General features: G+C 49.1%; 1 protein-coding gene across 4 annotated transcripts in view; it reads right to left on the bottom strand.

The window, feature by feature from the left end:
• ASAP2 (ArfGAP with SH3 domain, ankyrin repeat and PH domain 2) overlaps positions 1-26,338 on the bottom strand; it is a 166,729-nt gene that overhangs the window by 103,923 nt on the left and 36,468 nt on the right. For all 4 annotated transcript variants that reach the window (XM_032866807.1, XM_032866809.1, XM_032866808.1 and 1 more), the window contains exon 2: positions 4,667-4,739. In XM_032866807.1, coding sequence (XP_032722698.1) covers positions 4,667-4,739 — 73 coding nt within the window. The remainder of the gene's footprint in view (positions 1-4,666; positions 4,740-26,338) is intronic.

The following is a 26,338-nucleotide window of genomic DNA, read 5'->3' as shown; positions in this document are numbered from 1 at the left end:
TAATGAGAAAACGCTGCAGACTCTCGAGCAGAGAAGTAACATCACTGGGCTGTATTTTAGGAAACGACTCTGGGGCAGGTAAAGGAAGGAGGTTTGTGGCACATGCTAGACAATATAGGTCACAAAGGCAGATGTGACACAAGTGTTACTAAATTCGTACAGGCTAGCTTCCTGACACTGTGTGTTTACACCTCCTCCCTCTACGCTGGCTTGTGAAAGCTATGTGGCGGGGTACCGGGCTAGCCTATGGGGACACGCAGGTCCTTCTCAGGACTGGCCGTGGTCACGTGGCCAATGCTGGCACGAGAAGCACAGTCCTTCATTTTTATTTCTGATCAGAAAACAATCAGCCTTCTCGACACGGGACTTCAAAATCACTCTTGAAACTCATCAGAATAAAAAAATTCCCTCTTTTAAACTAGCCTTACATTACAAACTCAAAAGCCCCAGGGAACATGGTTAAAAAAAAAAAAAAAACACGAAAAACCACTCCTGAGATATTTTTTGAAATCTATTGTTTGTCAAAAGAACTAAGCATCCATCTTTGAGTGATTTCTGGAAATCTTGAAGATGGTCAGTGGGCCAGACACCCCGAAAACACGGTGGCCTCAGAACGGAACGGGCCCAGCACACAGCCCTGGGCAAGCAGGAAGCCAAGTTCCACGGAGCGGCCCAGGAACACGTGCAGCCCTCTGATCTCAGGTGGCTCGTCTGTCAAATGAGAACAGTCAGCTGTAAAGATTAACATAATGTACAGAAATGTTGAGTGAAGAGGTTTATACTCTTTGTTATTTCCTTTTAAATAAAAAGTACTTTCCTACATATATTTATTTCATTATGCGTTACTCAATGAAAACTAATTCTACTTCCTTCATAAAATCAGTAGTTGGCAGGTAATCAATCAATCGATGTTTATGCATTTGCAAGCTAAGCACGGTGGTGGTTTCTGGTTTTGTTTTGTTTTAAAAACTGTAGAGGACTGTGACAGCACCTGTGGCTCAATGGGGTGGGCATCCGACTCTCGGCTCCAGCTTGGGTCATCATCCCAGAGTCACGGGCTTGCTCTCTGCACTGAGCCCCATCCGTGCTCAGTGACGCATCTGATGGATCTCTCCCTCCCTCTCCCACTGCCTCTCCCCCTCCAATAAATAATACAATCTTTATTTTTTTTTTTAAGATTTTATTTACTTATTTGAGAGAAACAGAGAGGAAACAAGCCAGGAAGGGCAAAGGGAGAGGGAGAAGCAGACTCCTAACCCGACATGGGCCTCAATCCCAGGACCTCGGGATCGTGACCTGAGCCGAAGGCAGACGCTTAACTGAGTCACCCAGGCGCCCCAATGAATACAATCTTTTTAAAAAAAAAAACAAAACGAAACCGTAGAAGACTCTGAAGACCATCGAGATGAATTTTCAACCTTGGCACTACCGACATGTGGGCCCAGCTAATTCTCTGCTGGGAGCTGTCCCGTGCGTCATGGGATTTTAGCAGCATCCCTGTCCCAGATCCACAAGTGCCCACAGTCTGTGCACACACCCGCACACCTCTCAGTTGTTAGTAACCAAACTGGGGGGAGCAAAATCACCCTGATCCACATTCTAACCCAACTGAATTATTTCAGAGACAAGGAAACCAGGGCTAAAACATGCTCAGCGATTTGCTCCAGGGTACAACAGCGAGTGTCACAAGTTCCAGGTCCAAAAAGCTTTCGAACTCAGTCAGGACAAGCAAGCTTAGTCATGAACAACTTAAGTCCCTCCCACCACTTCTTTGATTTCCTGAACTTCTTTCACGTTCTTTTGGAACTTAACCAGAAACAACTCAATTCCTGTTTAATCATGTAACATCAATATGTTACAATACATAAAATAATGGAAAATGAAGGGGGGAAAGTATCTATAAAGTCAAAATACCAATACAGTCATTTTTTAGCATCCTGCCCCCAAATCTTTTTTCATATATATATATATATATATATATATATATATATATATGCTTTTTCCCCCTCTTGATAAATTTTTAATCTTCTCTTTATCCCTGAGGTCAAGATAGGGTATGTCCTGAGATATGTACACCATGTCCGCCCATAAACACACACACAGGCGCACTTGCACACATACCACACAGTGTGTATGCACATTTACATGTGCGTGTATAATCTGTTTTCCTCACACTTCAGTCACTCTCCCAATCTGAGGTCTTATTTTATCTCTTATGGAGAGGCCGGTGGGGGGAAAAAGGGAGAGAGAGAGAATCTTAAACAGGCTCCGCCTAGTGCGGAGCTCAACACGGGGCTCTATCTTACGACCCTGAGATCATGACCTGAGCCAAAATCAAGAGTTGGACACAACCGACTGAGCCACCCAGGTACCCCTCAACCTGAGATCGCAAATCTTTCTTTAGTTTTTTGAGAATTTGTCAGCTATTACTTTTTAAAAACTCTCCCTTTTTCTGCTTTTCCCCAAACGACGGGTGCTATATTGGTCCGTCTCCGTCTATTTTCTGAGGCGCCTGATTTTTACTTTGCACTATCCATTCACTCCTTTAACTCATGTCCCGGCAACACGGGGCATCACTAATCCTCTCCTCCTATGTGGGCAGCTTGCCATTTAGTAAATTTTAGTCTTTATTTCAACAATTACATATTCTTCTATTTCCATACCTTTTACTGGCTCTTTTCCGGTTCCAGTAACTAAATACCTCCCTTGCCTTTTGAAGGGGGTTAATCGTACACTCTTACTTGGAGTCCTGCCCTGATTGCCCTACTAACTTAGTTTCCTCAACTGTGAGCTCTCTACCTTCTTGCCTGGGGACCCGCCAAACGTTAGGCTATTCTTAATAGCATTTTTGAGCACTGAGAAGTGTCTCATTTTGAGGAAGTCTGATTTAACAATTTTATTTTCTTTTTACTCTATTGCCTTCTGTGTGCTTTCCAAGGAGCCTTGCCTGCCCCGTGTTGTAAAGATGTTCTCCTCTGTGTTCTTCAAGAAGCTTTACAGCTTTAGTTTTTATGTCTGAATCTACGATCCATTTCACAGCACTGCTTGCGCAGGGTAGGAGAGAGGGCTGTACTTCCTTTGTTCTGATGGAAAGATCCAGTTGTTCCAGGACCATGTGCTAGAAACACCTTCGTCTCCCATGGCTCTGCCTCGACAACTGTGCTGACAGTCAGACAACTCTCAGTGAAGGTCTATTTCTAGACTCTGTCTTTTGTTCCGCTCATCTCTTTGCTGGCCCCCTGCTGGCAACACAGTCGAGACCACCACAGTCTCACAGGACCTGAAGTCACATCGCCTAAGTTCTCCAACTTGTCTCTGTCCCAAGACTACTTGGGACAGTCCAGGTCCTGTGTGTTTCTCATAAGTTCTGGAATCGCCTTATCAAATTCTCCTGCTGGAATTTTCATTAGGACTGTGGTGCATCTTGAGATCAATTTGGGGGAGAACAGACATCGTGACTACGTCGAGTCTTCCAACCCACATACGTCATATACCTCGCATTTAGGTAATTCCTGCCAGTGGTGTTCTGTGGTTTTTAATATAGAGTTCCTGCATATCTTTTGTTAAATCTCTTCCTAAATATACTTGCCATTCTTGACTATTGTACCATCTTTGTAGCTGACATTTCCTACTGGCCTCTTGACAATCTTGGCTTGCACAGCCCTCCCTGGGGGAGGCAAACACTGTTCCTGGAGCTGCTGCTCACAACAGCAGAACTAGGGTGGGGGGTGGGCACAAGAGGTACTTCCAGACCCATCTGTGCCCCTCCCTCCTTTTAACCACCTGTAGCATTCCCTGTCCTTTACTCCAGTTGTTGCTGTCATAAAAGGGAACACCACGAGGGTGATCCTGTGGCCTGACAGCATCTGTGGGCACAGATCCCAGGCCCTGTCCTCCTCCCGGCCATCAGCCACAAGCAACAGGAGTGTCTTTGTCACACTCAGCAATACTGTGCTCTCCCTCAAGCCAGCCTTGCTCTCTGCAGTCCGTCACCTGGTTCCACGGTCTCTGGGAGCTCTCACCACTGCTAGCCCTCCAAGGCTGCCACTGGCTTTTCTGAGAGAAACGACACAGTCACTTCATGACTTAAAAAAAATTACGTCTATCACCTATAAGGTTCTGAGCAGGGGGCAGACCTGCCACATGTGTGCAGCCTGAAATCTTTAAGTCAGAAAAAAGTTTATTAGTCTAGCAGAAATTACTTCAAAAAATTGATGGTGCTTGTATGTTAATCATCATCCCCAACAAGAAAGGCAAGCACTGGATGAGAGCAACGGAAGGGCCATTCTGACATGATTAACACAGAAACCAAACAACGGAGGCAGCAATGAGGCCGGTGTCCTTGTCCACCACTTAGACAAAGCTGGTTCATGCAGGGCTGTGGTGGGAAATTCAGCCGCACTTCAGAGAACAGGAAGCAGCGCGTGGGACCGTGGGAGGGTGGGGGGCAGGGGCGGCAGACACAGCGCCATTCCAAAATTAGACAACTGACAAAACAAAACACACTTCTAAAAACGAAACATCCCAACTCAACTTTACAATTTGCATGCCTAGAAAAAAAAAGGTTTGGTTGATTATTCATTATTGGTGATCACTATTAGGGCCTCAGTCACTGCTAACGCCAGGATGTGCACAAAGAAACCCCTAGGAAAGAATGCATACTCACCCAGCCCAGAGACATTTATTGCTTTCACGGATTTCTTCATTTTGTAAAGAACCATCCGGTCCACATCCAAAGCCTAGAATATAGAGAAGTGGTATTAATTAACACGTGTTTGGGGTTAGATCACGACTATGAGGGAATGGCCTTGTGACGGCCACTCTGGAGGCCCCGGTGAGCGGCTTCTGGGGGACACATCCTCAGTGTGGTGTGCCGATGGGGTCATCCCCAAAGCCACACCCTCCCGGGTGCCTGACCCACACCAAGCACGCGAGCCACCTCTGCCCACGCCGCGCACTGGCTGCCGGCCCACTACAGCGAGGAGTTTCACCTGGGACCGACTCTACCTCAACCCTGTCTCAGTCCTCCCTGGGACCAAGCATGGCTCTATCTGTGCCCACCTGCCAGGTGTTCCTTCCCAAGAGAGGCGAAGGGCAGGGAGCAGGGAGAGGAGCAACGAGGGGGTGGTGAGGCAGATCTGCCACCAGCGTGTTCCCACCCCAGCCAGACCACCCCACCCAGAGGCAGCAGGGTCTGGGGGAAGGCAAACCCACTCCGGACTTGCAAAGACCCCGACAGGAATTTGTTTGGGTTAGAAGGCATGTTCTTAATCCTCTCCCAGCCCAGGCTTCCTTCCAGAACCAGGGCGTAACAAAACCTACTTTGCAAGGTTGAATGATTAATTGGACACACTGAAGTACTTAATATTCCTCTATTATACTCCGTTGAATATCACACTTTACGAGATCAACCCCCACACAGTAGCAGCACATGGCACCTGGAGAGCCTCGCCCACAGGAAGCGCAAGCAGTACCTGCTCAATGACCCCGCAGATCAGGAATTCTAATTACAGTTCTGCTCTCGCAAACGTCACGGGGGGTAAAATGTCCTCTGAACCCAATTAAATACTGCAGAAGAACAATGCATCACTCTCGGCTGTGACAGGAGGAAGGGAGCATGTATGAACTGGGAGAGTGACAGCGATCACAGGGTCACCATAAAGAAACCAAGAACTGCACCCAGCCCAACACCTGCTATGCGGTGACACTCAGTAAGAACATCGTTATTACTCGCCACGGGTTTTAATCATAAAGTTTCAATCGCTGTCATCAGTGGCAGAGCACACCACCTCAGCAGAGCTCCTCATGTCCAGCCTTCCTGAATCGCCTTCACATATTTATGTTTTTAAGAGTGAGCATGCAAGCCGGCGGGGGGCAAAGTCGAGGGAGAGAGAAAATCCCAAGTGGGCTTCGTGCCCAGAGTGAGCTTAACTCAGGCGCCCCGGATGAATCCCTTCTTGAATCCACTTTCTCAATAACAGCATGCTGAGTCCCATTCTAAAGCGGCAATGGCTATTTTTTTAAGATTTTTATTTCTTTATTATTTTAGAGAGCGAGTGAGAGAGAGAGAGAAAGAGAGCGAGCATGGGGAGGGCAGAGGAGAGGGAGAGACAAATCTCAAGCAGACTCCCCCAACCCTGAGCCGAAACCAAGAGTCCGCTGCTCACCCGGCCGAGGCGCCCCAGGAGAAGTTATGTTCTAAAAAGCATTATTGGGGGAGCGCCTGGGTGGCTCAGTGGGTTAAAGCCTCTGCCTTCGGCTCAGGTCATGATCTCAGGATCCTGGGATCGAGCCCCACATCGGGCTCTCTGCTCAGCGGGGAGCCTGCTTTCTCCTCTCTCTCTCTGCCTCTCTGCCTATTTGTGATCTTTGTCTGTCAAATAAATAAATAAAATCTTTAAAAATAAATAAATAAAAATTTAAAAAATAGAAAGCATTATTGGGGCACCTGGCTGGCTCCGCTGTAGCGCATACAGCTCTGAATCGCAGGGTCGGGAGCTCACGCCCCATGTTGGGCACAGAGTCTACTTGAAATTTAAAAAAAAAAAAAAAGCATTATTTGCTGACATACTGTAGGAAGGTAGGTAAGGACTGACATAAGAAAGTCAAAATTTCTCGTAGGGAATAAGCTTTTATTTTCCTAGGTCATCTTTAGTCTGTTCTTGGCCTTCCCTTGAGATGGGAAAAGGGATCTGGAGACAGAAGAGAAGCCATGAAACTCACTGCTGAGCTCCATCTCTGGAAGCGTCATCCACCTTCCCGCCCCAGGCCGCCGCCCAGCGATCAGGACCCTGCAACGCGAGTGCCCACTGGCTGGGTTCTGCCAGTGACGGCGGAAACAGGAGTTGTTCAGGGCCGCGTCAGAAACACTGGTTCCTGAAGCTCTAGCCACCGTGTGTCCGAGAGCACAACCCTCACAAAGACCCAAGTTCAATCACTCATCAAAGCTCTGGAAGGTCCCGATCCTCAAGTGAAGGGCCATTACTGAAAGACAGATTTGATCTAAACAACATCTACTCCCCCGCTTGCAGAGAATTTGGTCGGGAATTGCTAGAACAATCTCTGACCTGCATTCAGGTAATTACACCTGCTCCTCCTCCTCAAGCCTCCCACAGGCAGCAGGAGACACCACCACGGAACCGCAGGTCAGCCAACATTCCGACCAAGCCCTTTCTGTGGCCCAGGAGGTATGAAGGGAGAAAACGGCGCTTGCGGAGGAGAGAGACGCACCGCACAAGTTCAAGGGGCCGTGCCCACCCAGGACGCTGGTCCTGTTTCTGCACATCCTCAGAACAAGGCAGCGATTCCACGGCGGCTTTGAAACGGCTTCGTGACCTGGCCTCACTGCTTCTCCAGCCCCATCTCCTGACCCCCTTCCTTCCCCAACTGTACCCGAAGCTTCCGTCACAATGAACTCCTGCAGCTCCCCCCAACCTTCCTCCTCTTTTACTTCTGAGCACTACGCACTCTCTTCCCTCCTTAGCATACTCTCCCTGCCTCCTCTTGACCCAGCTCCCATTCTGCAAGTTGATTCAGGGACGCGCCCTCTCCCCCAAAGCCTTCTGGTACAGGTTGCTCACTCCTCCTGCAGCATCCTGTGCTGAACTCAGTAGTTCAGCCCATAAAATTTACTGAGCACCTACTATGTGCTAAGTACTAAGCCAGGTGTTAGAGCTACAAGGGTAAGCAAAACAGGGCAATGCCCATGCCTGCTGGGAATTCACAATCTAGCAAGATAATCCCCTAAATAAACACAAAGCCAGCAGTCCCGGACTGTCTTGTACTGGCCGGCTTTTCCATTTGTCCCACTCGCCTCAAGACCTGTGCTGTCCACTGGGGTAACTACAAGGCACATGTGCCTAGTGAGCACGGACATATGGCCAGTGCCACACATTAAAATGATAATATTTTGGCCATATTAGGTTAAATGTTAATAAAATTAGCTTTTTGTGTCTTTTTACTTTTTTTCAGTGGTCTCCTATAAGGGCCGGAACTTGCTCATGGCTGTGTCCTCAGTGCCCAGCAGAAAGCTGACATACAACAGGACCAAAAAACAGCTCAGTAGTGCCCCCGAGACCAGAAAGCCAGGCAGGGACTCAAGAGGCTGACAAGGGTGTCTGGCTGATCTGGAGACAATGGGCAGCCACCGAAGGCTTCCCAGCACAGAAGGGAGAGCTGTACCTGAAGGTCATTCAGGCCCCAGCAGGAACAATGGACCTGCGCAGGCAGGAAGTGGATTCAGGGAAAGGCTATCCAAGGGTGAAGGACCTGGCTGGGCCCCACGATTGAGAAGCCACATGGGATCGGTACAGGGCAGCAGACACTCTGGAAAAGTCAGTGAGTAACAGGGAGACCTATTCTGCCTCCTCAACCGATTTTGCTCTCCAGCCTCTGGCACCCTGAAAGATGACAGAGTAATCTTGTGCCCACAGGGTTTGACTCAATTGTGCTGAGAAAAATGGGCACCAGAATCCTTGTCTACCTCGGTGTGGAAGGCCGACCACAGACGAAATACGCTTCTGAACACCGTTGAAAATTTCCTCCCACATTATACTGTGGGGCACACCCCTCCCTGATCTCCTCCTGCATACAAGTCTTGTAAAAATAGGCCACCATATGGAATCTTCTAGCTCTGTTATTAAAGGGGCTGTGCTGTTTCCTGAACTCAGGAAGAGTGGATAAGCGGTAACTACTGCTGCTTTTCTAGGGGTCTGTTCAGAGCCTGGAAATAAAGGTGAGGTAGGCGTAGAGGTAATTTTAAATTAAAACTGCAAGAGGGAAAGGCAATTACCTTCCCACTCGGAAACACACCCTTCATTATAGTGCATATTTACAGATAAATGAGATTAAACTTGATCAGGAGAAGTTAGAATGATTAAGACCCTAGTGCCAGGAAACGTCTTCTGTCAATTACATACAAAAACATCCCTGAAATCCTAAAACCAAAAAAACAACAAAACTTAAGAGCCTCAAGAAACCAAGGGTGTCTGTCATCAGGCCGAGATTCCTAGCAGACCGGGCACTCACCCCTCCTCCCCCCAGATCTACCCAAGCTTAAAAGGAGGAAGAAGAGCCAGAGCCCCAGCCAGAATGTGTGTGTAAAAACCATAAACAGGGGCCAAAACTAAATGGCCAACACACACCTACGCGGGAACAGAGCAACAGTTCAAGACCAGCCAAACCCCATTAATTCTGAGGCTCTATGCCAGAGCCGACCTGCATTTTATAAAACGAGCTTCCCAGAGTAAATTTATCACATAAACAAGACTGCAGAGATGTGTCTCAGATATTTTAGAGGAAAATAAACAACCGTTTCCAACCACTCCAAAAGCATCTCTTTTGATCCCTGAGCCACTGCGCACAGGGCCCCGGGTCTGATTTATCCGGGCGAGCAGCGCCCCGCAGGCCCGGGGGCTCATCCACGGACCACGGCTCCCGGGAGGGCTGCAGCTGGCAAAAGGAAGGTGCCCCTGAGACTCATGGGGCATGAGATCCCGACTCACTCCTTCCCTCCTCAGGCCTGTGCTGTCCAGTAGGGTAGCCCCTAGCCCCATAGGAACATGGAGAATAAAATTAATTAAAATGTAGTAAAATAAAAAATCCAGCTCCTCACGTCTCACCGCCTTTCTCAGGAGCTGCAGCCCCACATAACACCCTGTTTCTAAACGCACCAGCCCCTCTATGCTTTTCCCCTGTGCCTACAGACCCGTGTGTGCCACCCTCGCAGGCGGTCCTATAAGTCACTGGTGTCATCTGGGGGGTCCTCTCCTCTCCCCTAGCCCGCCCTGGGCTTGGCCCAGAGGTGGCCGTGGGACACACCCATTTCCCTTGAGAGGGCTGAAGTTATTCTGTGTTCCCAGAGTCCACGGGGACGTCCGTGCTGGCACGGAGGCCCCCGCCTCCTCATGCTGGACGGCGGGGGCGAGACCCACAGTGTCTGAGGAGCTGAGCCGGGAGCGGGTGGGCCCCTGCGGCGGGCTGGGTTTTGTGGGGCCGCGAGCTGAGGAACTGCACAGATGGGTGTTTCCAACCGATATGACCATGAGTTGAAGGGGAGTAGCAGCTCTGACCTCACTGCAGAGATCTTCCCAGAAGGTACTCCCTGATTCTGATGAGCAGACCAGCATTACCGAAAACCTGGGCTACATCCAGTGTTATACTGTGAACTTTGTTAAAAAAAATTATGGAAATTTATTTTCTCTCTTATTAATACATCTATATAATATGTTCCACTTTGCCTCCAGGCCTGCAAAGCCTAAAATACTCACTGTCGGGCCCTTTACAAAGTCTGTTGACCCTGGCCCCGAGGATTCACACAGAGGTTTCTCCAACCCTGGCAGCCAGCCCAGTGTCCCTCTTGGCACAGCATCGGTTTGGTCGCTAGTAGTTCGAGCCGGCAAGGGGAGGGTGGGGCTGGCTTCCTCCTTGGAACCCAAAGATGCTGCCTGGAGGAAAAGAAAATGGCAGACCACAGGTCCCCCCCCCCCGCCCCCGTGGTGGGCCGCCTGGGAGTCCTGTTCCACTCTCCTGTCCCAGCTCCTCTCCCTCGCTCCTTTTATGAAAGGCTAACCTGAGAGGCAATGACATTTTTGAAAGACACAGACCAAAGGACAAAACAAAGCAACACTCAGATCTGTTGGCTTTGCCCAAGGATGGCTTTGCCGAGGAAGAGCCAGACAAACATTTAGATGGCAGCTCTGCCTCATCGCACGTTTCACTTCGCTTTCAAAGCAAAACATTAATGACAGTGTCAAACATTTCCAGAAGCCTTCTGGGATGCACAGAAATGCACTGTGGCCTACAGGCTCAGGTTAAGGCCAGACCAATAATGGATTGACTTCCTTCTGGGAATAAAGCAGAGGCCTGGAGAACAGCAGGTGTCACAGAGAATCACGATCAAATAAATATGCAAACTAAATCAGCCGTGTGAGACACGTATGCGTCAGGACACACTGGAAGGGCACACTTGGTGTTCTCCAATAAGACTGAGGGTACTCCTAGTATGTACACATCTGCACCAGAAGACAAGGGGGTTCGTGGCACTCTTGCAAACAGCTGAAAACTGGACCAACCCGAATGGACGAAATGGCACATGGACACGGACAAACGTTACCCACTCAGAACATAAAGGAATTTCACAAAAATGGTAAAGCAAAAGCAGCAATTTGCAGAAGTCTACATGCAGTATGCTACCACAGAAGTTTAAAGGGATAGAAAAAGCGGATTATACGGTTTATGTTTAGGGATGAATAATGTTGCTGATAAAACTACAAACAGAAGCGAGGAGATGTCTATCACATGGCGGGGCATGGCGGGGCATGGCTGGGCACGGCTGGGCACGGTGGGGCGGGCAACCACCCTGAGGGTGTTGACAGGCAGGCGGGCGGGGAGTGCTCTCTGAATGCTGACCGTGACCAGGAAGGACAGGATGGCTGGATGAGGGTCTGCTCGTAATCACTCTTTAACTGTAGTATATTTCCTTACGTGTGTGTGTGTGTGTGTGTGTGTATGATTTGCTAACTTGAATAAAAATAAATTTAAAGTCTTCTTTATGGAAAAGAAATTAAGATCAACCAGAGTTTGGGGGTAGAGCCAGAAAGGCTGCCAAAATGAAATTGCCTCACAGGGGTAATTCATGAGCTCAGCATTTTGGTCACACACCATGAGTGAAAGGAACTTAGAGATCCCCTAGTCCCGTTTCTAAGACATCCGAGAGCAGAGGACACAAATCAGTAACCTGGAGACAGAGGTGAAGACAGTCGCCAAGCCTGCCAATTCCTAAAGCAGCCAGCTCTGGAGGACAGGCAAACAAGATACATTTCTTTCATTTTTCTCCAACACGTTGTTTTTATTCCTCAGAATGTCTCAAATTCTGTGCATTTCTGCCAGAACCAAGTCGGTAGCTCAGTGGGCATCTATTCAGAGGACAGCCAGCCCCCTAACCCCAACCGTCAACTAGACCTTGACCATGTCCTCAATCACAGGTACTCAAAACAGTGCATCCAAACCTGGGGCTGCGGGGGGCGGGGGGGGGATCATCAGGGAAGGGGGCACCAGCACACACCCAGCCTGTGTGCATGTGGCTGACCCTGACCCACGTGGGTATACAGGGCACAGAGAATGCAAAACAAGGCAGCTTCCAAAGGTCAAAATGCAACAGACCTTTCTCAAAATACCATCTTGGGAAAGCAGGAGGGTATAAGGTGATTTATGAACCAACTGAACACACACACACACACGTACAAACAATTGTAACCAAGAAATAAACTGTTATAAACTAGAGGACAAGCAAGTGTTGTATCATACACACAAACTGTGTATATAAAGATATAGGAAACAAATAATTTTTGTAATAATTTTTGTTGTCTCAGAGAAAATTGGAAGGGCTTTTTGGATTTTTCTACTTTTAAACTATCATCAACATGAATACCTTATACTTGAAATTTTTTAAATTAAGGAAAACAAAGTTCTTCAACATTACCTTTTATAGTTTTCAGATCAAGTAGGACATTGAGGATTTGAGCATAAAAATGTGCCAAAGAATCTGATTAAACAATAAAGAAAAAAACTCAAAATGGCATCTTTCCATACATAAAAATGTGTACACAGAAAAAAAAATCCTGGAAGACACACGAATTTGGCACAGGGGTTCCATAAGGAGACAGAAAAGACCAAGAAGGAAGACTTCATTTTTTGGTACTGTTTGAAATATTTACTACAAAAATCTATTTGTGTGTGCTCTCTATGGTTGGAGATAGCTAATGGAAGATCACCAGCTCTCTGGAGTACAAGGGAATGTCACTAACCCAGACTGACTGGCTGAGAGCAGCAGAAGCTGCACCCAGGAAGCAAAGACCCCGTAAAAACACAAAAATCACTGACGCCCCCCGGGGCAGATAAAAGAAATACAAATCAAAAGAACAAAGGCACTGGGGGGTGGGTAAGGCTGAGGTTTGAACTACAAAACAGGGCACCTGGTTGGCTCAGTTGGTAGAGCATGTGACTCTTGATCTGGGGGTCGTGAGTTTGAGCCCCACGGTGGGTGTGGAGATTATAAATAAATAAACTTAAAAAAATAATGAAATACAAAACAAAACTGGTGTCACCAAGCCGCACCCTGACTTGGCAGCTGAAGGCACCGTAGCCTGCTCCGGTCTTCCGGAAAGTAAGCTTGCCAGAGCAGCAAAGGGCTTTACCAGAGCCCTTCCTGTCCTTCTGCCTCCTGCCCAACTGCAGAAACACAGCCCTGCGGCCTCCCTCCTTTCCACACAAGTTATTTCCACAAAGACGTTCTCAGCAGGACTTCCCCAAGTGCCCCAAATGCCCAACCAAGGGGAATAACCACACAGATGACATGGCATCCGCACGGTTAGATTCTGGGCAGTTGTTAACCATGACCGAAGTGGACTGTGTCACACTACGTGAAAACATTCGGTGGGAAGAGAACACAAACTATGTGAAAATGCCATGTTAAGCAAGGACAGCCTCGAGGCTCAAGTCAAGCTTGAAGAACCAAGCCTCCACGGGGACTCCCATGAGCCCTACCGCTGGAGACGTCAGGCAGGAACTCAGGCTTTTCTAGTTCACTCTCTCAGAGAAACGGAACCAGGGGATAATGAATTCTAGCTTTATAAAAATGCTTCACATCCTGATTTCTACTTCGGGAGAAAGAGCTTCTAAGAGCTCTGGGGGAGTTGAAAAGAGAAAGGAGAATTTTGCCAAGACAGCTACAATACCCCAGCAGCAAAGAGAGGAACCCCTGGTGCCCCGTTCCCAGAAGAGGGCCTGGCCTGAAGTCCCCCGACACCTTCCACACTGCACTACTCAGCTCTGCTCCCCGGATTGACTGCAGAGCCCAGAGGCAAGCAGGAAATGGGCCCTCTCAGGGGAACAATCACAAAGAAAACAGGGGACATCACACTGGAAGGTGCTCGCATAGCACTGAAAGAAGTAGGAAGGGAAGGGGTGAGGCCATGCACAGGGCCAGGCGCTGGAGGCCTGGTGACACAGAAGCAGCGGGAGAGGCTGGGAAGGTGACCTTCAGTCGGGAGTGAGGTCAGCCTTCCACATCTGTCCCAGTTCCAGAAGACAATGTAATCGCGAGCCAGGCTGATTTCCCCAGGAAACCAGGATCCAGCCATATGAACACTTCAGTAACACAAACAGGAGAGAGGAGACGTGAGAGAGCTGTTTTCTCTGAGCCCCACGTGCAGGCAGGGAATACTCAGCAGGACTTTGCTTCCGGGGGCTCTGGAGGTCCGCCCAGAAATCATCGTTCACACTCCCTCTGTGGGTTCTGTCCCCGGCCTCGTGCCTTTTAGCCTACCGGCTCTACCATGCCAACTGCGCCCTTGACAGGGGCCTTTCTGCTGTCAGCTCACTGCCACGTTTGGGCTTTATGCATTCTTCCAGAAAGTACCTCTTATAACGGGAGCTACACTTCGGGTGATACCCACACTGGAAAGGGGAAAAACCATCACTGCATTCAGACCTCCTCGTTCCCTCTTACCAGGCACACCCCCAACTCCACCATGTCACCGCCAGGGAGACACCAAAAGGAAATGAACCCCACAGAATGTGATCTCAGTTCTGGTCCCTCTGGGCTGGACCCTTTAGAATAGAGCAGTGTGGCTACAAGTCACTGGTTTTTTTAACCAAACAGACGGGCTTCTAAACCAGACTCCACATAAGGGCAGCATGACCTTAGAAAAATCACCTCCCCTCCCTGACCTCAGTTTTGTCATCTTGAACCTGGGAGTGGTCCTGCTGGCTTCTTAGGGTAAGGTCATCAACGTGCACAGTTGTCTGGGACACTGGGGGCACTCCATCATTGACAGCTTCCGCAGTTGCCCTCTGGGTCTCTGAGGGGCCACATGCCGAGTAAGCGGGGCTGCTGTCCGGGCACACCATCACCCCAGTACTGTTGCAATTGGAAAGAAAAATATTTCCAGGCCTGATAATGGTTATGGTAACACGGGAAAAAAACGAAGAAAAAAATACCTTTGTAGCTCATGCCAGCCTTTCACTTGCATTAATGAGGTTTCCCAACCCCCATCAACATTTGAAATCTTCAAAACATTTCCTGATGTGTTTCTAGCTCCCCAAAGGTGTGACATGGGCAGAGGCAGGGCCACACAGCAAGTGACAAAGCAGGGTGCTTCGGGCCACCTTGGGGGAGGGGGCCACTTGTCCCCTCTGGACTTTCACATACAGGGTCTAATGGGACAGAATGGGTGCAGGGGAACCAGACGGGCAGCTGTGGTCAGCCTGCCCCCGGCTCCCCCATTCTGCAGATTCCTTGGGAACCCCACTTACAAAGCAAGGCCTCCAGGCAGGCCTGCCCTCTCGCACGTGTGTGACACGTGCGTCGGTCCAGCACAGTCCACGCTCTGTGCCCCCTCTCCCCACAGATGGCCACGCTGAAATGAGGGGGTGGCCCTGGATGGTCTCCAGGCCCCAGGGGTGTTGACAGAAACAAAGTGACTCAGGTAAAGTCATTGGCAATGGAGAGAAAAGCCTTTCAGTTCCAAAGACAGCAGCAGCCGCGTGGTCTCAAGAGGGACGTCGAGGCCCGAGAAGGCCAGAGCATTCCACGTCCCACGGCCACGCAGAGCCTCCACTACCTCACCCAGCATCTGCGGCATCTGCGAAACCACCACCCATCTCCCCAGTTCAAGATAAAAGAAAACTGACTCAAAGAGCTGGACGTGCCCAGAGCTGTTTATTTGGCTTTGAACGAAAGAAATGCCAGCAGAGCGCCAGCAGACCGAGGAGCAAGCATCCAGCCCCCATCCACCCTCCCGCCACAGCTTCTAAGCGCTCGGGGACCAGAGCCAGGAGGAGCACAGGGTCCCTCTGGACTTCCGCGGCTACCTCGCCTGATGTTGGGGGGTAAGTCATCCCCTCGTCCCCCTGTCCCTTAGGCTTCCTTTAAGCCTTTTTCCTAGTCCAGGGTTAAAACCACTCGGGGCTGCTCCTCCTGCACCTGGGATGCCGTCTGCTCCTAGTCCTCGAGAATGGGGTCTCCTAGCCCGAAGGACTGCCCCGCTCCCACAACCCCCGCCGTGCTGCATCTGACGTTCACCAGGAGGCGCAGGCGAACCCACCTAGACCACCTGACGTGAGCAACTGTGTGGTTTCAGGACCTTCCCACAGGCCAGGGCGCCAGGGGAGTGGACAGCAGGCAGGTGGTGGTGGTGGTGGTGGTGGGCCGTCTGCCGCCATTCACCTGTGTCCAGGTTGCACACTCCACTCTTGGGCTTTAAGAGGAAGACAAATGACCACTGTCTTTAATCTCGCCATGTCTTGATCTTCCACTTCTCAGTTCCTGTTTCCCATCCCAGAGACCTGGCCCCACTGCCCTACCATGGAATGGGAAGTAGGGAGGAGGAGGGAAACCCAGAATGAGGAAGGGAGAACAAAGGAAGGAACCACAAGGCTCGTTCAGGCCCCAAATGGCGTGCCACACACACAAAGCCAGCCCCTAAATTTCTTCCAGAAAGGAGGGAGAGTGTGCAAATGAGGCTGACACACTCACTAAACCTCTTGTGCCCCTTCCCCTACTCAGACACACAGACGTCACAGCGCCTTCCCTGGATCCACAGCTCCCTGCCCCCAAGTCTGTCGTCTCCAGGAACTAACCTTTTATTTCTGTAATACAAGAAGTGCAGTGAGGGGAAAGAGAGAAGCTGAGCAGGAACCGCCAGGCATTTTTCCTGCCCCCAGACAACATACCCTGCACCCCATTTCATCCTTCTCACCCAGGCCTGCCATGACAGCCAGCGGTGCAGTAAAGAGAAGAGAACTTGGGTTCAAGAGACACAGACCTAGGCCTTAGTTCCCACATCTCCACACACAGGTTCCTTGATCTCCTGGGCCCCAGTGTCCATATCTCTAAAATGAGGACATTAACACCCATTTGATATGGATCTTGTGACGATCACACGCTAGGTATGAGCACAGCCCCGGCCACCGGCAAGCATCTGGGCGAAAGCGAGGACACTGCCGTCCCACCACCCCAAGAGACAGCCCAGCGCGCAGGCAGGTTGCCTAGTTAGTAACTGGCTCTAGGGCAGGACAAGTGCACCGGGGACCTGGGTCTTGCTCTAGCTCTCCTCCAGCTGCCCCCCTCACCACATATGGTAAAGACCAAGGGCCAGAAGGGCCATACTACAGGGAACCCACGGCTCCCCCTCCTAGACCGCACTATGGACACCCAGCACCCCTCCACCCCCTAAACCAACAGACTGAGTCTGTGTGGGCTTCTTCCCTGAACTTTCCCCAGATGCGTTTAACCCCAGGCCCAAAGGGTAGGGAGAAGGTGGACAGAGCTTGGACAGAAGGTGTGAGCAGGTAAAGTCTGCCCAGAGGCCTTGCTTTTTAAGTGGGGTTCCCTATACCAAGGAGTCTACAGGGTGGGGGAGCAGGGGACAGGTTGATGCGTGTTCCCCTTGCTCCCAGAACTGGGGTCCCCCACTCTCCTCTGCTTGACCCTAGGACTATGCAGAACCCTCCAGGGCCCAGGTGTGAGAGCTGAGAAGGAGGTGTGGAGAAGTTCAGCAGCCCACTTCCAGCCTCAAACACGGCAGGGCTGCCTGGCCGGCGTACATGACAAGCATCATCAGCGTTCATGTAAAAGATGCCCCTGCTGGAAACACAGATGCCAACACGGGGTCCCCCTGCCTGGAAGGACAGGAGTTGACACAATGGTGCTGCACTGTGAGCGGCGGGCTGGCCTCAGAGTGGGGAGGTCTGAGAACCCCTGGGGAGCAACGTGGGAGTGGAGATAAGGGCCCATCAGAGATCGCCACAGCCTCATTCCTTCTTCTGCCCTCTGAGTAACTATCCTCACCCAGGAAGCAGGAGTAAAAGATGGGACTGAAATTCGGGAAAGGCCAGCTTAGGAGGAGCCCAGAGAGCATGGCCAGCTGGTAGGAAGGGCAGGTCACAGAGCAAAACAAGGTGGCAGGGGTGAGGCCAGGAATAGGGGGAAGAGGGGACAAAGGCAGGGCAGGGTCCCTGTCACTGAGGAGCAGTGGGAGAGGATGGGACACGCAGCAAAAGGCATGAATGGCTCTTGGCTAAGGCAGCTCAGAACCTTATTGGGCTTCTGTGGGTTACTGAAGGCTGTTAATTTTCGGGATTTGGGGATGTGAGCATTTCTCCCCCAGGAAGGGCTTCAGCCCATTAGTCTTCTTTATGTGGTCTCCATCCAAAGAAAAGAAAATTCGAAACCCCGGCTGATAAAACAGGAAGGAAAGAAATGGCGTGGGTTCCCTGAGCCACCATACTGAGGGGTGGCTGCCCTCCCTGCCACATGCCGGAAGCAGGGAGGACCAGATCCCAGGGCCACAGTCATCACGCTTCCCTACCACGGAGACACAAGGCCCTGCTGTACCCTGTGCTTCCCAGGGAACCCCACAATGCTGAGTCCTAAAAACAGACACTGTACATAATGGTGCTACTGGTTTAGGGTGAAGGAGAGGAGAGAGGGACAAAGATAAAGACAGAAAATGTACAAGTAAGGATTGCCCAGGTTTCTCCAAACAGAGTGCTCTCGGCCTTGAAGCTAACGTGCAAAGTATTTATTTCCTGACCCTTGAGAAAGCAAATACACAGACTACCCACTAATCCTCCTGAAAGCTAGGGACACGGCAGTAGCCTAGGGAAGAGAGGGCAGCGTGATGGGTTCTGTTGCCATGAGCCATATGGCCCAGGGGCACGAAAGGCTTCCATTTATTAGCAACAGGGAATGCTCTGGATTGTGGGGATAAGGGCCTGGGTGTGGTAGCAGGGAGGCCAAGACCACTGGACACCACCCAAGCTGTGTCACCCCTCATATCTGGCCCATGACCAGTGATTTCTCCAAAGTTCCAGATGTAAAATTGTATGAAACCGCTCTTCTCACAACACTGCTTCCCAAGAGCAAGTACAATTATGTTCCAATACATGTGATATAAAAGTCAACTTTCCAGATGAAATGAAAAATCCTGCTTGCAAGTGTCAGTAAAACCAATTAATGGCTAGCTATTAATACTATGAAGAATCCTATCCCATATGTAAAAGCAAACATTCGGTCACAACAAAAAAGTAATTTTTAACAATTTTTTAAAATTCCACTGCATTTCTCTGGTGTGGATTTCTCAGACAGATGGGAAGAACAGCCAAGCATCCGTGGGGACCGCTCACTGGAAGGTCAGCTACACACAGGACTATATTCGCAGGGGTCGTGGAGGTGAGAGCAGGCAATCTCTTTCGCAGGTGATGTTACAGCAAGGCAGAAACTAGGCCTGGAAAGGAAGCGAGGTCACTTTTCCAAGGCCACGGAGCAACGATAAAACCAAGATGCCATCTCTGCGATTTCCTTTTCAGTTCAAAGATGCCCCCAATCCTCTTAGCCTGTTCTTTCTGGAATCATGTGTTGTTTCCTTCGTTTGCACAAAGCAGACGACTGTTTAAAAGTCAAGAAACCAGGAATGACAAATGGAGAAAACAAAGCTATTTTCATCCCGGGGTAAAACCTGCGAGCATTCCAGAAGGCTGACTGGGCAGCTACTCTTCATGTAGTTGTCTGAGATTCTGTTCGTAACCACGTTTGTGATACGGCAACAGAGACTTCCCAGCAACAGAGCCCCAGGGGATAAAGACAAGGAGACCACCACCCTCCTACCGGGGACCCACGACTTCTGTCTCTGCAGCCCCAGCACCTGGTACAGCGCGTGACACCTACAGACGCTCCATAAATATGGAGTGCGTGAAACCCCGCGCATCCAGCCTTCAGCACTCACCCACCACCATCACCACCGGCTCTGCCCGGGAAAGGCTTCCTGCAGGAGGTAAGCAGATGTGACAGGTTGTTAGAAGGCAAGGAACCGCAGGCAGAGAGATGGAACAGGCAAGATCACCAGAGAAGCAGGGCTCTGCGGGTCTCCCATGGGCAGCCAGCTGGCGTGAGGGTGGGGGGTGCATCCGGGAGAGAGAGCAAGAATGTGAATGGGCAGGACAAGTGGCTGAGAGAGAGCTGTGATGGATTTTGTTCACTTGGTGGCAGATTTTTAGAACACAATTCGTCTGTATGCAGTGGATTAGAAAGCTCATCTTCCTAGTATACAAACTGTTTAGATATTTAAAATCACGTCCTACAACGCGACTCAGTGAGACAATGAGGCTGTTTTCATTCATTGAAAATTGGCAGCGTGGATGCGGACGGTCTGCACTTTCCCTTCAGAGCTCTTACTCAAGATGGGGAAAATTCTGATTTGCACATATAAATAGAAACAGATGGTCACAGACATTCTTTAAAAACAAAACAAAACAAAACATCCCAATATTCTTTATTTAAACTAATTCAAAAGCTTTGAAATAGTAAGACATTAATCTCAACTCCCTACCACTCACGCCATCTAATATCCTCTGCAAGTCCTTATCTCAAGTATGTCCAACAACTAAGCTTCTAAAACTTAGTCACTGCTAAGCACACATAAATGCCACGTATTGTGGCATTAATTTGTGAAACAACAATTCCTTCTTGTACATCGACTGCTGCTTTTGCCTGACTTGTAACTGAAGACGGCGTATGCACATACACACATGCTAAACCCCAATTTTTTTTTTTTAAACTACAGTCTCCACATCTAGCATGGAGCTCAACACAGGGCTTGAACTCACAACCCTGAGATCAAGACCTGAGCTGAGACCAACTGACACTTAACCGACTGAGCCACCCAGGCACTCCTAAACACCAACTTTTAACATCTTGGGGCCCACACCGTTTTTTTCTGTCTTGGTCACCCCAGAGTTGTGCTTGGCACATAGCTGACACTCAATACAATAATCACTGAATGAATGAATTGTGCCTCCAGGATAACCTGCTTTCCTCCCTCGAACAGCAATTCTTCTGCAATCTCTGTATGTCCGAGCCTATAACTGTGTCACCGATTAGGAAGGCTGCTGATCGGGCTCTCGATCGGCATTGGTCATTCTATGAACCGAGATCTACATATGTTCCTTCATCAAAACAGGGCATTACAAATAACCTAACCTAAGAGCTGTAGCCCTGGAACAACTCCAGGTAATAAGTGTTCCTCGACACCAAATGAGCCGCCAAGAGACACACAAATACGGACGGTGAATTTGCACTCCACTCATCGTGAATGGGAAAGTCCACTCTTAGCAGGAGTTCAAAATGTTTTGGGACATCACCTCACTGCTAGGGGATGGAAACAGGATAGTATAAATCTTGCTCTGATAATTTTTTTTTCTCTTTTAAAAAAATGTTACTTATTTTTGTTTTTTCTTAATTCTAGTGTAGTTAACATACAGTGCTGTATTAGTTTCAAGTGTACATTATAATGACTCAACAGTTCCTACTTAGTGCTCATTAAGACAAGTGCACTCTTAAGCCTCTTTGCCCATCCCCTCACCCTCCTCCCCTCTGGAAATCACCAGTTTACTCTCTGTAGTTAAGAGTCTGTTTTTTGGTGTGTCTTTTTCCCCCCTGTATTCATGGTTTTGTTTTTTAAAGTTCCACATATAAGTGAAATCATATGGTATTTGTCTTTCTCTGATTGACTTATTTTGGTTAGCATTATACTCTCTAGCCCCATTCATGTCATTGCAAATGGCAAGCCTTCCTTCTTTTATGTCTAAATAATAGTCCATTGTGTGTGTGTGTGTGTGCACGCGCGCGTGTGTGTATCACATGTCCTTTATTTTTAAAAAAGATTTTATTTGAGAGAGAGAGAGAGCATGAGAGGAGGGAAGGGCAGAGGCAAGCCAACTTCCCACTGAGCAGGGAGCCAATGTGGGGCTCAATCCAGGACCCTGGGATCACGACCTGAGCCAAAGGCAGACACTAACCAACTGAGCCCCCCAGACGTCCCGCCACATCTTCTTTAACTATTCATCAATCCACAGACACTTGCACTGCCTCCGTATCTTGGCTACTGTAAATAAGGCTGCAAAAAACATATGGTTGTCCGTTTTTTCAAATGAGTGTTTCCATTTCCTTTGGGCAAATACCCAGTAATGCAATTACTGAATCACAGGGCAGCTTATTTTTAAATTTTTGAGGAATTTCCACACTGTTTTCCACAGTGGCTGCACCAGTTTGCGTTTCCACCAGCAGTGCCGAGAGGGTTCCTTTCTCTCCACGTACTCACCAACACTTGCTGTCTTTGGGTTTTTTATTTTAGCCACTGACAGGTGTGAGGTGCTACCTCACTGGGGTTTTGATCCACGCTGCCCGGACGATCACGGATGCTGAGGTTCTGTCTGTTCACGTGTCTGGCGGCCCCTGTATGTCTGCTCATGTCTTCTGCCCATTTTGTAACTGGATTATCTGGCTTTTTGGTATCGAGTTGTATAAGTTCTTTATATACCTTGGATACTAACCTTTTATCAGATATATCATTTGCAAATATCGTCTCCCATCCCACAGGTTGTTGATTTTATTGTTTCCTTTACTGTGCAGAAGCTTTTGATCTCCATGCCGTCCCAGTAGTCTACTTTTGCTCGTTTCCCTTGCCTCGGGAGACGTGCAGAGAAAAATGCTGCTATGTCCAATGGGCTTCCGATAACTTTTTAAGTTGTTGGCAATATTAAAGATAAAAATAATATAAAGAAATCCTGAAGAACTTCCGGGGAACCCTAGGGTCTCTGCATCTGCCCATCAGTCCCTTCATAATCTTGGGCAAGTTGCTTCACTTCTGAAAAGTGGGAGGAGGTGAACTCCATACCCTGTAAGGCACCACCTAGAACGATCCATGGCTGTGAACACACAGAACCAACATGCTACCACTTTAAGCTCCAGTGTTCATCTACATCAAATCATTCCACAATGGCAAGATGATATGAGGTCATCTCTTCGACACTCCACAGGAGAATTTTTTCAAGTAAATTGCAGGTTATGGATTCTTTAAATTTTTTTCTGATAAGAATGATTTATCCCAGCTCCCCGGAATACCTGCAGGATTTTTCTGCAGAGTGCACCTTTCAGCATCTTGTGACAGATGACCGTTATGTTCCGCTTAAATGTTCCGCTTCTCTTGAACGGCCCCTTCCAGTGACAGCCAGTTGACACTCACTAGAATCTCTGCTCTCATAATGTACTGCAACGTGGAAAAAGCAACTTACATGGTCTAAGTAAAGACATGAAGATCACAATGGCCAACGAGAACACGAAGAGATGCTGAACACCATTAGTTATCAGGGAAATGTAAGTTAAAACTGCAGTGAGATCCCACTACGCACCCGCTAAAATGGCTGGCGGTGCCAAGGACGTGAAGAAGCGGGAATTCTCCCACACTGCCAGTGGAAGTGAAAAATGGCAAGACCGCTTCAGAAAACGGTATGGCCGTATCTTAGAAACACACATTGCTATGACCAGCAATCCCATCCCTAGGTATTTGCCTAAATCAAGAAAGAAAACAGGGTGGGGTTATAGACACTGGGGAGGGTGTGTGCTATGTGCGTGCTGTGAAGCGTGTAAACCTGGCGATTCACAGACCTGTACCCCAGGGGCTAATAATACATTATATGTTTATAAAAAAATGAAATAAAAATTTTTCTTAAACTTAAAAAAAAAGAAAACATATGTCCACACAAAGACTTCCACTCAAGTGTTCACGGTAGCTTTATTCATAATAGTCACAACCCAGAAAGAACCCCACTGCCCACCAACTGCTGAGCTGATAAATTGTGGTATAATGCAACAGAATATACCCCAGCACCCTAAGTTCCTAAACTGAAAGTTCCAAAGGCCTTTAAAAGGAAATTCTCTGGATTCGCTGGTTCTTCAATCGTTCAAAGTCTAATGCAGTTGCGACAGCTGTCGGCTCCAACATCATCAGCCATCCGTCTGCCCTGCCTGGCCCCACCGCCCGCTCTGGGCACCAGCACCTGTCAGCGTCTGTGCGGTGTGTGTTAATGGCTGTCCTGACACCGGGGAGGACCCTACTTCCAGCGTCTCCCAGACGGGGAGAGTTCTGCAGCATACCACTCACTCGAACCTCTACTGGTCAAACCACTGACCAAAGAATTATGATAATTCCCATGATAACTACTGAAAAAAAATGTAAGGAAAGGAAAAATGGAGATACTGGCACACACTCCCCATTCCTCAAGTCTCCTCTCAGTTCACCTGGGGCCCGCCCCAGCCCTGTTTACCACACAACCCCCTCCTGTCAGCTATTAATACTGCTCAGCTAAGGTGACTTCCCCTTTCCATCCCTCCTGAAGGCATCCCATCTTCCCAAGCACTCTGTTCTCCAGCACAAACCGAAGGCCCCTGGGAAAGATGCCTGTCCTCTCTAGTGAGCAAGGTTACTGTCCCCACTGTTCCTTCTCCTCCTCCCAAGGGGCACTGGGTCCCATCACTTGCCAGCCAGGATGGAGGAAAGGAAAAATGAGGTAACACATTTTTAGCAGATGCACATTTTCTCTTTAGTTATTAAACATACTAAGTCCCACTCAACGGACACTGGGGTTGAACGGTTCTGCACCCAGCTTCTCAGTTTCTGCACGTCCTGTGTGCGTTAGGCCAAGTTCCCGAGCTGTCAGCACACACTGGGAGGACAGAGAGCCCAGAGGTTGCCCCACAGGGCCCTGTGCCAATGGTGCAACCACTGAGGCACCTGTGGGAAGAAGTTCAGCTCTCAGGACCTCAGCTCCCTTCTCTGTAAAGTAAGAGACCCGGTGGAAAACCAGCAGGCCCATTCGGCTCATAGAATAAAACCCCTTAATATGACAACTGAAGCTCTCAACACTCTGTGACCCCCTTGCTCTTTCCAATGCCTATCTTCACAATCCCTTCGCCAACCCACTATACTCCATTCCTACCAAACAGCTTGTTCCCTGAAGAAGCCATGGGTTTCCACACCTCAGCCTGTGTGCTAAAGCCATTCCCTTGAGTGGAATGCCTTTTCCCACTTCCATCCCTCCTCCAATTAAAACCCTTCAGCCTTTGGGGTGCCTGGGTGGCTCAGCTGGTTAAGCATCTGCCTTTGGCTCAGGTCATAATCCCAGGGTCCTGGGACCGAGTCCCGCACCATGTTCCCTGCTCCACAGGGAGCCTGCTTCTCCATTTGCTGCTCCCCCTGCTTGTGCCCTCTGTCAAATGAACAAATAAAATCTTAAACAACAACAAAAACCCTTCAGCCTTCAAGATCCACCCAATGCCACTTCGTCTGAAGACTCCCCATCCCCTTGGGGTTCCCAGGGTTCTCTGATCCTACTTTTTTTTTTTAAGATTGTATTTATTTCTTTGACAGACAGAGATCACAAATAGGCAGAGAAGCAGGCGGGGGTGGGGGAAGCAAGCTCCCTGCTGAGCAGAGAGCCCGATGTGGGGCTCGATCCCAGGACCCTGGGATCATGACCTGAGCTGAAGGCACAGGCTTAACCCACTAAACCACCCAGGCGCTCCTGATCCTACTTTTTTTTTTTAAATTTTATTTATTTATTTGACAGAGATCGTGAGTAGGCAGAGAGGCAGGCAGAGAGAGGAACGGAAGCAGGTTCCCCGCTGAGCAGAGAGCCCGACTCAGGGCCCGATCCCAGGACCCTGAGATCATGACCTGAGCCAAAGGCAGAGGCACCAACCCACCCAGGCGCCCCTGATCCTACCATCTTTTTAAGAAAATCTACTTAACCCTGCCATGTTTTGTAATTCATTGTTGAAAAACTGTCTTCCCCACTAGATCTGAAGTTGCTAGAGGGTAAGGCCTGTGTCTTCTCCATTTCTATAGGCCTACAATGCTGGCCTCAGTGTGTTGCTCACAAACCGTTCAGAACGGTTAAAAGGTTGCATTTAATTGACTCTCTGTGACACCTTTCCCCTCTAGCAGCTACTGTCTGATTCTACGAGGCACATTAACAGGAGATCAACATCAGAGGCCGAAACACCTCCCCTCCACCCAGGCTCTGAGTGTAATTCCTGAGTGCCACAGCGCATTACCTGTCCCTCTCTTTGGCTCGCAGCACTTTCTGTGGCATTGGATGGCTATTTGTGGACTTGGCTTCAGCCAAACCACCCTGCTGTGTTATTCTCCTTGGGGACCAGGCAATGTGCCCCGCATCTTACATCCACCACAGCACTGGAAAACATGACATGTTCCAAGGCTCGGGAAGTGATTCATGATCCAAGGCTCCAGTCATTGCACAAGGCATGGATCTGACAGCTTTCAACGTCACACTCGGCACCTGGAGCGCTAGGCAACTCTGGGCCTTCTAGAAACAACCGTGTAATGATCCTGCTTTACATTTCTTGTTTTTTTCCCTTTGCTTAGGTTGAAGTCTGTGGTCAAATACCATCAGCTGAATTATTAGCAATAATGACCAG

The sequence above is a fragment of the Lontra canadensis genome, unplaced genomic scaffold (genome assembly GCF_010015895.1).
Source record: "Lontra canadensis isolate GAN:19392208 unplaced genomic scaffold, GSC_riverotter_1.0 scaffold32, whole genome shotgun sequence".
Classification (NCBI taxonomy): Eukaryota; Metazoa; Chordata; class Mammalia; order Carnivora; family Mustelidae; genus Lontra; species Lontra canadensis.
Note: the sequence above shows the minus strand (reverse complement) of the source record. Positions and strands in the feature narration are given on the sequence as shown.